Source organism: Notechis scutatus, chromosome 1 (assembly GCF_049901735.1).
Source record: "Notechis scutatus isolate UNSWTSFEM ecotype Mainland chromosome 1, rNotScu1.2, whole genome shotgun sequence".
NCBI classification, from domain to species: Eukaryota; Metazoa; Chordata; class Lepidosauria; order Squamata; family Elapidae; genus Notechis; species Notechis scutatus.
Window position 1 is genome coordinate 97,101,853 of NC_142009.1, and position 14,217 is coordinate 97,116,069.

Genomic DNA, 14,217 nt, shown 5'->3' on the forward strand with positions numbered 1-14,217 from the left:
CTTAAATGTCATTTTTTGAGTATGGAAAGGCCAAAAGCATGTGTATATGTGTATGTACACACACATCAGGTTTATATGAGACATTTTGTTTGCATGTTCATAATTTTAAAAGGTAGTGGTAGGGTTATGGTAGTGATGGTTGGTAATATATTCTACTATTCCATTGTCTATATTCCACCATGGAGTAACACTTTTTTTTAAAAAACCAACTAAAATAAAATATGATTTCAGGAATATAAAATGAGCACTTTTACACTTTTGTAATGAAAATAGGCAATTAAATACCAGAACTATGATATATTGCTTTTTGTCATCAACTGCAAGATTCTAAAGGCTTACTTTCTTGTTATTGAGCTTTCAAGCTGGTGAGGTAATTCCCTTAACACTATAAACCATAGGATATCCTCCCCAGTGTTTAATGTTTTGACTTTGCAAAAGTTCATAAAAATGTTCTACTTCATACAATGGAGATAAGAAAAATAAAGTTTTGCTTTAGTCTTCAAAAGCCAGTATTTGAATTCTATGCAGCACATTTATCTGAACTGTCAAGAAAAAAACACAAACACATAGCCTAAGATTAGATTTTGTTCAAAATAATTGACACTATTAACATTTTCAAATAGGTTAAGCATTTAAGCACAACAATAAGTCTATTTACTGGTTTACAGGACCAGGGGGGGAAAAATCACTATGTGAAATTATATCTCAAGCCCATCTCACACTGATTCTTCAAATATAAATCTAATTAATTCATAGAACTTTCCTGACAGGCAGCTATTTACTTTTTATGTATCTTTTTTTTTTCTAAAAATGTTTAAAAAGAGAACTACTTTATTAAAGTATACATGTTGTTTGATTTCCCAGTTCTACAAATAAAGACAGATCCAATATAATTTAAAATTTGAACAGGATAAATGCATAACAAAAAATATCAAATATTTCAATAGTTAAGATAGATATAAAATGCCGATTAATGTTAATATTCCATCCTGGCCTATTGATGAGGAAAACATCTATATGCTAACACCACCCATTTTTTGTGAAATAGACGGCGATTTAAATTTGATTAATATATAAATAAATTATAACACACATTGAAACCATCAGACTACCATATTTAGAATAAGTTTAATATATTAGTAGTTAATGTTATCCTTTATAAGAGGTGATAGTATCTTCGTCATCCAAAGCCATTCTCAGAACAATGACTCAGAAACAACTGGATTTATTCCCTACAGAGAAGAGAAAACAGTCTGAGGGCAAACCACTTCAAGTTCAAAATAAGGAAAACATTTTCAACTTTCAAGCTGAAGAAGACACCCTCTTACAAAGTATTTAACAACTTGTTGTTTTGTTGAGTAAAGAATGTATGCACCACAATGACTATTCTGTTTTCAATAGCTGAGGCAGTAGAAGGGGGGGAAATTGCTTTGTTTTTTCCTTGTGCTGTGAGAGGAGCAGCTGTGAGCACTTTTGTGGAGAATCACTGTCTAACTTCCAAAAAAAACATGTAAAGTAATATTGCTAAGTGGAGAGATTGTCCATTATAACCCAATTACAGACTTACCTATAGTCAAGTTGGCCAAGGGGTTGATTTAAAGAAAATCGAGTGCATTTATTACCTTATTCTGGAAATTTATTTATCAAAGTTAATCCATCTCACTCCTGTCCCTTAACCCTAAATTATAAGCTAAAAAATTGCCAAATAATATATTTAGATTTTGTCAAGCATGACAATTATTTGAGCCCCTCAAATAATATATAAAACATATGAATACATTTATATAAACAATTACGTCCAAAGTTCTTAAGTTTGCAAACTTTAAAATCTCCCCTTATCCAATTTCACTGCAGTTTAGATAACTGCTACCACTTAACATGGACTGTCACTCCAAATATACTTATGGCCCTTGGTTTAAAAACAAAGGAGCAAGAAATTCAAATGGAACTCCCATTGTTTGCTATAGGCAAAACACTGCTGAGTTTTGTTCTGGCAGCAGAAGGTACACTAGTCCCATTTAAAACTTTGGTCCTTAGAACACAGTCAACTCAAAATATTGGCTTGTTTTACTCCAATGTCAAAAGAATACACAATCCTAGTTCTTAGCTTTTAACATTGGCAGAGAAAAAAATTCACATTCTTCAACCAAGAGTAATACATGCATAGCTCTAAAAATGACTATGACACTTTTTCTCCTTGTTATAATAACAGGGGAACTTCTATTCCAATTGTTCAAGATACTATTTAAATAGGAAGATCCTGGACTTTCTACGTTACACTAGACGCATGAGAAACAGCACACCTCCCAGACTGCTAATATTAAGGTGGCCTAATTAATTTAAAGGTCAAGAGAATACAAAAATGTTTTCAAAACTGAAGGAAGTTAACTAATGATTTTTAATCATGTGAAGAACTGTTGTTGTAAACGTGAATATGTAAAACATGGAGCACATCAGCCAACAATTGCAGAAGATGCAAACTAAAATCTCCAGAAATTAAGGTAAGAACAATATAAAGGGTAGGTCATATGAATAAAACAGAGACCTATTGACTAGACTATGACTAGACTCTCATCCAGTCTTCAACAATATATTTAGGGTTTTTAAATAAATGTATTACAATCTTCAAACATGATTGATTGATTAGATATGATTTAAAGCTTTAATACATAATTTATAATCTTAATTGTAAGTTAATGTCATTGCATATTTCCTTTAAAACTTCAAAATTTTCTAAGTCTGGCCAAAAGAAAAATGTTGCGTAGCTTTCTCCATAACAATTATTTTGGGGTGAGAGTTATTACTATTCTATTTTCCTGCAAAAAAAAATATCAACTGATAACTTGTGCTTATATATAATAGCTTTTATTAAGTACTCTGTACTAAAAACACTTCTATATTGACTAATATAAACACTGTTTCTTGACAATAACCTCTAAAGCGTTAACCAGCCACTGTTGATTATGTTGGATGATTAGAAAATGACACTTCGTAGTGTGAAAAATAGAATATATTCAGCATGCTGTCAAAACAAAGACATTTAACTTCTCTCTTGTCAGATCTCATTAACAAGAGGCATGAAAGTTCTGAAGCTGTTCCCTTCCTTCATATAAAACTGCAATTAAAATGAAATCCTTAATCACGCTACATCTGTCAGCAATAAGATACTTCATGACAGCGCTTTAATGTAACTTAATAATTCTTTAAGAGGCAGATTTAATGAACCAGAAATCTACATAAAAAGGAAAATATATGGGATACTTTACTCTATCCCCATCTTATGGTTGCAAAAGGAACAGCCATTTTGAAAGATGAGATTTCTAAAAAGAGCACTGACTAAATGAAAATGGTTGTATTGTTATCTGTATCAAAGGCATTGATCGTATTACTGATTTACAGAATTAACAGATTAGATTTCATCATAGAATCATGAAGCAAAATAATATAACCTGTTTAATTAAAATGGTACTCGATCCAATGTTTGGTATACTTTTTACTTAACCATGAAGTTGTACAAAACAAAGTGAGCAGCTTTCTTTTCCAAAAAGAAAATATTTCTGCCTGAAGGATATCATGGTGTAGAAATTCCAAAAACTATAAGACAAAGAACAAGTCTCTTTACAGTTACCGTATATGCCGGCGTATAAGACGACCCGGCGTATAAGACGACCCCCAACATTTCCACTCAAAATATAGCTTGTTATATACTCGCCCCTCTTCCGCACGCCTTCCACTTTTGCACTTTTTTTTTTTTTTGAGGCACTTTTGTCTACCGTGGAACGAATCCCGTGAAGCTGAAAGGAGCAGCCAGCCTTCTCCCAGCTCCCAAGGAAGCGAGGCTCGCACCGCCCGGGCTCCGCTGAGGTATCCGGCTGGGGCTGTCAGGAGTTGTTACCGCTGGCGCGCTCCAGTCCCGCGTTGCCTCGGGAAGGGAAAGGCAAAAAGGAAGAGCCGCGGCTTTTGCCTTTCCCTTCCCGAGGCAACGCAGGACTGGAGCCGCGCGGAGCCGCGCCAGCGGTAACAACTCCTGACAGCCCCAGCCGGATACCTCAGCGGAGCTCGGGCGGTGCGAGCCTCGTTTCCTTGGGAGCTGGAGAAGGCTGGCTGCTCCTTTCGGCTTCACAGGATTCGTTTCCACGGTGCGCAAAAGTGCCTCAGCCGCGGCAGCCGCAGTGCTTCCCAATTACTATTTGCCGGCGTATAAGGCGACCCGGCATATAAGACGACCCCCAATTGGAGGCATCTTTTTCAGGGCAAAAAGTCGTCTTATACGCCGGCAAATACGGTAGGTATAAATATATATATATACAAATAGAAGGTTCCAGTTATATTCTTCCTGTATAACATTTTGCATGTAAAGTTAAGATGACAAAACTGACATTTCTACTAAAAATGAAAACTTAAAATAAATCAGTTTCATGCTTTTCATTTCCTTTATGATCACCAACATCAGTAGCTGTTTGGAAATATATCACGGCGGTCCCATCCAAGGAAAAATTAAAACTGGTCTGGCAAGATTATTTATCACTTTATTTTTTTCCTCCAACATATAAAATAGCATGAAAAATTAAGATGAGACGAATGCAGTCTATAAGAGCTTTATTACTACAAATGGTAATATTTGAAATATTTTTATATTTCATTTACAATTTTATGTTTTAAAGGTCTGTCTGCCAGTACAAGATTACAAAAGCAAATATTTCCTTTACAGAAAGGTTATTTATTTGAAATGTGATTTAGGATCAGAAGTTTTAAAAAGTATAAACAGTACACAATTTGCACATTAAAAATATCCGAATAATAAAGTTTTGGTTTTTAAAGGTTTGTAGGAATACATATTGACTACCAGTTAAAATTATGTTTAAAGATCTCAGATAAGGCATCTTATATAATCATTACAAAAAGAAGAAATATTTTATAATAAATATTAAAACTATTTCAGTCACTGATGTTGACTTTACTAATTCATTTACTAAATTTCTTAAAAGATTACATTGAATTGAGATTTATTTCTAATGCAAAAAAGGGGAAAAAAGAAAATACAAAACACAAATATCTAAATTGCATCATGTATAAGACCCTGTGAATGTAGTGAATTTAAGAACACTTCTTTCCGTTAGCCTCGACTCTTCTTTAAAATTATCTGAAAAGAAAAACATATAGATCCTTTAGGTACAAAAGCTTAATATTTCATTTAAAATTAGTCATTTATTTAATATGAAATGCTTTAGATGATTTTCATTTCATCAAATGCCCTTTCATCTAAACAGTGTATTATTATAATGGTCACTGTAGTAAACCAATGACCTTGTACCTACATACTGTATATACTTGAGTATAAGTCGACCCGAATATAAGCCGAGGCACCTAATTTTACCACAAAAAACTGGGAAAACTTATTGACTCGAGTATAAGCCTAGGGTGGGAAATGCAGCAGCTACTGGTAAATTTCAAAAATAAAAATAGATACCAATAAAAACTTTCACTAGGACAGTTGAGAATAAGTTTGATGTTCACAATTTCCTCTTTGAAAGAGACCAGTAAATAGGGAACAAGAAGATGAAGAAAAAGAAGTGTTTTTTTCACACTTTTCACACTGCAGTGAACAAAAATGGCATCATAGGAACAGGCTTATTCTCAGTCCAAAGGTTTTTTTTGTGATTTCTTCCCTGATTTAAGGGAAATTTGGGAAACGATCTCACTATCATGAAAGGTTTAATTGATTCACTAACCCAAAAGAAGATGATGATGACAGTGGGAGGCAGGAGTCATTCTCTCCTTGCAAGAAAAAACAAGAGCCGTTCTTATGATCTCTCTCTCTCTCTCTCCGTAATACAGTCAAGCCCTTTCCAGCGCGCGATCTGCCGCGCTGCTTTGCACCTTGCAAATGCAAAATCCCGTGGTTTTTGCATTTGCAAGGTGCAAAGCAGCGGGGGCGGATCACGCGTGCTGGAAAGGGCTTGACTGTATTATGGGGGGGAGAGAGAGAGAGAGAGATCATAAGAACGGCTCTTGCTTTTTTCTTGCAAGGGAGAGAGTGACTCCTGCCTCCCACTGTCATCAACATCTTCTTCTTTTGGGTTAGTGAATCAATTAATTTGGGAAATGATCTCACTATCATGAAAGTCAGTGTTCTCTGCCCGTGGGGCGTTTGGAAGAAAACGCCCCGCGGCATATCCACGCGCGTGTAAGGGGAATCAGAAATCCCCGCGTTCAACGCCTAGCACAGAAGAGAAAACGCAGCTGTGAGCAAATACTGGGAAAACCTGATTGATCAGAAGGAAGGAGGCAAAAGAGGGAGGGGTGGTGGTGGACGGAGGTCCCACTGGTATTTGTGAAACACTTGGTTGGCAGCGCTTAAAGTCAACATCCTCGCTCCCACCCACCCACCCAAAGCCACGAAGTCCCCCAATTACGCAGCCCAGAATCGCCCTCCCCTCAGGGGGCAGCAACGACGCCCGGTGTTTCCCGAGACAAGAAGCTCCGCCGTGCAATGAAAGCGCCCTGGCTCTAGGCTCAGAAAACAACGCGAGCCGAGGTCGCTTCGGCTCTGCTCAGCTTCTTTTCCTCAGCCCCAGCTGCTTTCAGTCCGCTCAGGAGGAGGGGGAGGAGGTGGTGGCGGAGGCTCGCGTTGTTTTCTGAGCTCTAGGCTCTAGGCTCGCGGGCTCAGAAACAACGCGAGCCGAGGTGGTGGTATGGCTCGCCGCTCATCTTCGTTTCCTCAGCCCCAGCTGCTTTCAGTCCGCTCAGGAGGAGGAGGTGGTGGTGGTGGCTCGTGTTGTTTTCTGAGCCTAGAGCCAGGGCGCTTTCATTGCACGGTGGAGCTTCTTGTCTTGGGAAACACCGGGCGTCGTTGCTGCCCCCTGAGGGGAGGGCGATTCTGGGCTGCGCGATTGGGGGACTTCGTGGCTTTGGGTGGGTGGGTGGGTGGGTGGGAGCGAGGACGGATGGAGTCTGTGAAGTGGGGCTTGCCTGCCCTTGCTGGCTGCCTCTGCTTCCTTAGGGGTGGGGAAGGGGGCTCATCTGGACCAAGGGTGAGTCTCCCCCTCAGTTTCCCCTGAAGGATCTTCCGTTGCTTTTGTCTTCTCCCTACATCTTCCCTCTGTTAAAATTCCCACACACACACACACAATTATTTTCGGGCGGATAGATTTCATGTCTGAGCATTCTCACATGGCGGTGGGTCTTTCCCCCCCCCTAAAAACAGTTAAAAAAAGAAAAAACTATATCCTCATGCAAGAACTTTTCTGCTTCCGATTACCCCCATGCTTAAAAGTTGCAAAGGAAACACGGAAGCAGGGAAGCGGCTGCCCAGCTCCGGAGCTCCACACCATTTTTTTTTCAGAGGGGAATCTCACTCGAGTATAAGCCGAGGGTTTTTTTTTCAGCACAAAAAATGTGCTGAAAAACTCGGCTTATACTCGAGTATATACGGTAAATAAGACTTTTGTATCAATTAAGATGTGTCTTTTCATTTCTTTAAATCAGCAATGCAAATACAGTTTAGGATTTATCGATACCTAGTAGAAAAATTTAGGATGTCTAGACTGAAGTAAATATTCCATTCCATATTCTTTTGAAAGAGGGAATGGTGTGGGGTCTTCTAAAGAGAATCATAACTATTGTGAATATTATTCTACTGCAAATATCCCACAGGAGAAGATAATGGGTGATTAGTTTCATATGTTCCTGGATGATATAGATTACCTGATCCAATCCATTCAATGTTCAAGTTTGATTTTGGCAGTGAAACTGCTTTGGTTGGCCTAAACTAAGATGACTTGCTTTGGGGGGAGGGGGTTGTTCATTTTCTTTAACCTTATGGCAGCTTTTTATACCGTCTGGCTGAGTCAATTATTTTGGATGAACTAGGAGGAGGATGCTCCCTCCTGGTTTGATCTTAGCAGGCTTTGGCTTGGCTTAGCCATCATGGGATCCTGCATTTTGTTACCTTTGTTTATATTCTATACAAAGGTATCAAGTGAGGCCATCAGGGGCTTGTGATTGGGTGATCCTATAGAGCTTTATCCCTCCCATTATTAAAGTAAGGCAGTGTTTGAATCCTGTTACTGGGAAAAACACAAAACTCGGCAAGACCTATGGATTGGTTGCTCACAGATTTGGCTATTAGATAGGTATCTAACACTCTTTGGAGCCGCACTCCTTCTGAAGGAACAAGTAGAAAGCCTATGTATTCTTGGATTCATCTTTATCTTTTGAGGCCTAGATGGCATAGGTAATCATGTCTTTAACCAGCAATGTCACATCCAGTGTCCCTGAACTTTTTGGACAGGGATGGCCTGGTCATGGTAGCCAATGCTATAGTTACCTTCCATTTAGATTACCACAAAGTTCTTTTTGTGGGAGTTAAAATATCCTTGTAATGAATATTCCTTTTACTGTATTAATTTAACTATATTTTAGCACATAAAATTACTGTAAAAATCTGTTACATTTAATACAATTTGTTGATCTATGTTTTAGTAATGACACCCTAATTTGAACATACACGTTCTAACATAAATTTATAATATAATTATACAACACTGATTATTTTTCTCACTATAATAAAGTTTTAACAAATATCTTATTTATACAAGTATTATCTGAGTACTCCCTTAGAATTTAATACAATTGTATACAGTTTTAACATTATAGTATGCAAAGTAAGATTCAAGAAAGAATTTAAGTATGATTACCTTTGCGGAAGAGACAACATGTTCATATTTAATTATTTTACTCTTTTCTTCAATAGCCTTGGTCCTGGCTTCTTCTGCTAACCGAAACAGGAACAACAAGAAGTTCAAATGTACCTTTTAAAGAAAAATTCAAAATTTTTCAAAAAATCTCAAATACATTACAGCATACTAGCCTATAAAATTATTTATGATACTAATTAAAATGTTCTCAAAATAAAATTTATCAATATATCTATGTTTAATTTCATAGTTGCCTTACTTCTGAGACATTAACATTTCAGATCAAATGCAGAAATATAAATTTCTGTTATTTTTTTAAAACAATGAAATAAATTCTGTTTCAACATTCTTGGACATGGGAAGGCATGAAAGTAGAATCAATCTACAACTCTTTCCCCAGATCATGTCATCTGGTAGCCACATGATCCAAAGAAAAGATGCATCTGCTTTAAAGAGTTGCAGACAAGTGGTATACTTATGCTCAAGCATATTCTTAAGCATCTCTCTAAAATTAGATGTGAAGTTTTATGCAACCCGAAAATACCTATTCTTTTCTCCCATTTTTTTAACCTTATAGTTAATGTTGATGCCTGGTAAGTCCCTGCAATTTTCTAGGCAAGATTTCAGAAGTGACTTCCCCTTGCCTGCTTCCTAGGGCTAAAAGAGACGGCCTGAGCCAAGATCCCTCAATGGCCTTCATGTCTGAAGCAGACCTAGATCTCAGTCTTCCTACACCCAATTAGCTCTTTCTCCCAATAATCTACCTTAAAAATGGGATTTAGATCAGGTGCAAATATAATAATAGAGGTAGAGCTTCTTATTGTTTTCTTTTCAGGATTTCTTTTTCAGGGATTACTACAAAGCCAATTTGGAGTAGTGGCTGAGATGCTGGCCTAGAAACCAGGACAAAGCATGTAAGCCAGCTGGTGACTTTTGGCCAGACACTCACTCTCAGCTCAACCCACCTGGCAGCATTTTGTTGTGGGGAGAATAGCAAGTAGGAGTATTAGATAAGTTTGTTGCCTTCAGTAGAGATAGATGATAGATAGATAGATAGATAGATAGATAGATAGATAGATAGATAGATAGATAGATAGATAGATAAAAATGGGATAACTTCAGTCATAAAGAAGCATTTTCTTTCAAGTAAACAATGTACAACAGCATTTTACATAAGTTATCCATAATCCTGATCCAATAGAGCCAATCCAGTAGATACCCTCAGTCTTGCCCCAACCCTTAAATGTTTTGTCATGAAGCCTGGAGCCCTGATGGAATGGATGAGCCTGTTTCTTATGATAACACAGGACGAGCCTGTGTTAACTATGATGATTATTAGTGTTTTTGTTGTGGGATGTTATTCTTGGTTGTGTTATTTGTCATTTATAATTTTACTATGTTTTAATTTATAATTATAAATTTGTTGTGTAATTTAATTTGGGTTTTTAATTGTCAGCCATCCAAAGCCATAACTTAAGATAGACAGTCATAGAAATTTAATAAACTATCTCCTTTTCTTAGCCAGGTTTCAAAGAGACTGATATGCATAACAATGTTTTCATTCATATATACGCATCATATATTTATATCTCTACATATGAAATAGATATAGGTATAGAGGTAGAGATATGGAGGCATCCAATTTCAAATTTTCCAGAGTAACTGCCATTCATGTACTGAACTTTGGGAGGTATTAATTTAGCCAAGCAACACTAACTGGATGCCACAAAGAAGATGGGGTCAACCTATTCTCCAAAGCATCCAAAGACAGAACAAGAAGCAATGGATGGAAACTAATCAAGGACAGAACCAACCTAGAAATAAAGAGAAATTTCCTGACAGTTAGAACAATTAATCACTGGAACAGCCTGCCTTCAGAAGTTGTGGGTAATCCATCACTGGAAGTTTTTAAGAAGAGATTGGACAACCATTTGTCTGAGATAATGTAGATCTCTTGCTTGAGCAGGAGGTTCAACTAGAAGACCTCCAAGGTCCCTCCCAACTCTGATATTTTATTAAAAATATTTTTTAAAGAGTGAAATCTATACATACAGGTAGTCCTTGACTTACAACTGTTCATTTAGTGATCATTTGAAGTTACAATACCATTGAAAAAAGTTATCTGTTTTTCTTGCAGCATCCCCGTGGACACATGATCAAAATTTGAATGCTTGGCAACTGATCTGTATTTATGATGGTTGCAGTGTCCCACAGTCATGTGATCATTTTTTAACTTCTGACAATCAATGGGGAAGCCAGATTCACTTAGCAACCATATTACTAATTTAACAATCACAATGATTCACTTAACTGTGAGAAGAAAGATTGGAAAGTGGGGCAAAACTCACTTAACTGAATAGCACGTAACTGATTAACTTGATTAGCAACCAAAATTTTGGGCTAAATTGTGGTCGTAAGTCCAGGATTACCTGTGTACTGCACATAGTCCTGACTTTTAGAGAACAATTTTGATGCATTGTTACTGCAAAATCCAAACACCTGGCGAATTGCTGCTGTTTAAAAACCAGATTCTTCAGATTGCAACCAATCAGAATGACTTCTATTTTGTCACCAAAGCTCTTCATCCTGATCTGTTTCACAAATCATAACCATGCCCAATATTGTGCAGTATTGAATCAGCAATAACATTTTATTTAAATAAAAGCACTGCAATCAATAGAATCTACTTATGAGAATATGTAAGATGTTCACACTATAAGTGAATTACCAGTAAGGATGTTATTTTTATATAAAAACCCTAATATTCTAAAGTTCTATATTTCTTACTATAACTTTAGTTGATATCTGGTATTAATCAATCTTATACTCCACACTGACTTATTGGAAGCCTGCACAAGCTTTTAACCTGTTTGCAACTATATATACATGTTCAAGATTTTTGGATTGCAGGTGATTTATTGCTCACTTGAGCAATGACTATGGTTTACATTTTTGTGGTCAGACATTTATCAGATCTTTAGAGATGGCAATTAGTTGGATTATCCAAAGGTTGTGGAAGAGTGAGTGTTACTGTAATCACTAGAGCTGTGCAAAAAACAAAATAGATAGCACACGTCAGTGTCCATTCCTAAACATCAACACCAAAATAATTATGTCATAATGCAAACTTAACCCTTTCTCCTGTGTTGTGGTAATATCTCATAGGTTATATTATTCATGGCCCAGAAAAAAAAATAATTATAAAAATTTCATTCCGAAATATCAAAACATGTTTTCCCATGTAAACTGATTTGTCAACGGAACAGGGGAAAAAAAATCTAAGTTTTGTGTTCAAAAGCAACAACTTGTAACAAACTTTATTGGCACAAGAGGACTTGAGAGAAAAGGGGGGGGAGTAGATTTGCATTTTTTAAACTTAGACTTAAACTTAGAATAATTTTGTCATTTTGAATGTACACTAATTGGCATACATTAAAATGAAATTTCATGCATACAGCTCTCAAAGCGTCTCCACCTCTACATGAACTACATGAACATGACAATATAAATACATACATACATAGAAAATTATGCATATACCCACATATATTATATGAGAGAAACAATATAGTCTAGTTTGGATGTATACATGTACATGAGGAGACAAACAACAGTCAAAGAAGCTTTTGACAATTTTTAAAGTGTTTAAACATTGGTGCAGAGGATCAGCTCTCCTTCAGTCCTCTGCCATCGTACATACATGACACAAGCAATCCCAGGTTAAGTACTGCTTACCAAGCTACCACCGCTATAATGCAGAAAGATGATTTATAGAATTATGTTGTCATTACACGCCAAGCTTAAATAAAAGGAACCACCCACAAGGAGGGTGGGGGGAATTGAATTTTTCACGTTTCAGGCAAGGCACTTTCATTAAATGAGTGGGTGGGAATGGCAGGAAGCAGTTTTCCAAGGAGCTTCCCTAAAAGCTACCGAGGGGGACCTCTATGGGAAGCAAGGCACTGAACGGTCGCCTCCCAAATTCGTCCTATCTCTCTCGCTGTCGTCGCAGAGCAGGACACGGGGTGTGCAAAGGCGCTCCACAAGAGTAGGGGAGACAGCAGCCACTTCCCTCCTTTCTAGCTTCCCTCCCCATTCCCACTCACCAGTAAGTCGGTATTGCCGCGCAAACGCAGCTGGGGCTTGTGCTTCTTCACCAGGTTCTTCAGAGTGCTTCGTGGCACGGTGCGCTTCATGGCAGCGGTGCCGAAACCTTTCCTCGGAACCGATGTCGGAGTCAGCGAATATCCGGAGAGCGGCTCACCCCCAAAAACACTCCCCGAACGAATCGAGCGCGCTTGCGCCGTAGAAGTTCAAATCTGCCGCCGTGCGCCATTACATCACAGGAGCGGCTGATGCATCAACCCGCCTACTTTCTCCTTGGAGCGATTGGTGGAAGGGAGTGCCATTCAGACGGATTATTAAGAGAAGCTGCTGAATGAATGCGCCCTGCCGGTTACTATATTCATTAATATCCTGCGCGGCGTATCGTTGCTTCCCGCTTTCAACTGCATGCGTAAATGAAGACGGTCTTTTTGTACAAACGGACTTATTTAAACTCAGTAGGGCTTCAACTGCGGGTGATTATGTCTTAAAGGGATTTATTTTAAGAGTTGTAAATGTACGTGCAGATTTCTGCTTAGGGTTAAAGAGTTGTAAGGGGATCTTGCTCGTGAAGGATTAAGCCATGGTCTGAAAGGCTTCTAAGGAATGCCCTCAACTCTTGTGATCACAAATGGGACTTTCTTCCAACTGAACAACTTTGGCTTTGGGGGAGTCATCAAATGAAGATTCTTGTTTTTAACTTTTTAACGAAGTTTATTAATGAAATATAATAAAGAGTGAATATATCAGTAATATATGAAAATAAACCAAAACATAGCATAAGAGAAGAAACATAAGATACATATGATACCCATGTAAAACTTATTCAACTCAAGCTTATTATTAAATCTAGACCACAGAAGAACAGATTGTTTCACCTTCCCATTTTTAGAATATGATATTTTAAAAATTAATCAACACATATCTCAATCCATTATAGGTGTGTCCCCACTTTCACAAACAGTTCTCCTAGGCTGGCTCAAAACTGCAATTATTTACCTGGGAATCAAGGGCTCAAGGGACACAGTGGTTAAGACACTGAGCTTGTCGATCAGAAAGGTTGGCAGTTCAGCGATTCGAATCCCTAGTGCTGCATAATGAAGTGATCTCCTGTTACTTGTCCCAGCTCCTGCCAACCTACAGTTCGAAAGCATGTAAAAATGCAAGCAGAAAAATAGGGACCGCTTTGGTGGGAAGGTAGCAGCGTTCCATGAGCCTTCAGCGTTTAGTCATGCCAGCCACATGACCACGGAGACATCTTCGGACAGCACTGGTTCTTTGGCTTTGTAATGGAGATGAGCACTGCCCCTTAGAAGCTGGAAATGACTAGCACGAGGTGAACCTTTACCTGGGAATATTTATTCATTCATTCACTAAATTTTGCTATAGCCACCTAATTCCAAAGTAGGGCACA

At 37.8% G+C, this 14,217-nt stretch overlaps 1 protein-coding gene across 1 annotated transcript; it reads right to left on the reverse strand.

Moving 5' to 3' along the window:
• Positions 1-4,492: 4,492 nt before the first annotated feature.
• On the reverse strand, positions 4,493-13,000 carry CENPW (centromere protein W). The gene is made up of 3 exons (XM_087952774.1): positions 12,806-13,000; positions 8,700-8,813; positions 4,493-5,143 (listed from the first exon to the last, which is right to left on the reverse strand). The coding sequence occupies exons 1-3, from the start codon at positions 12,893-12,895 to the stop codon at positions 5,117-5,119; spliced, it is 231 nt and encodes a 76-aa protein (XP_087808900.1). The 5' UTR covers positions 12,896-13,000; the 3' UTR covers positions 4,493-5,116.
• Between the last annotated feature and the right edge of the window lie 1,217 nt (positions 13,001-14,217).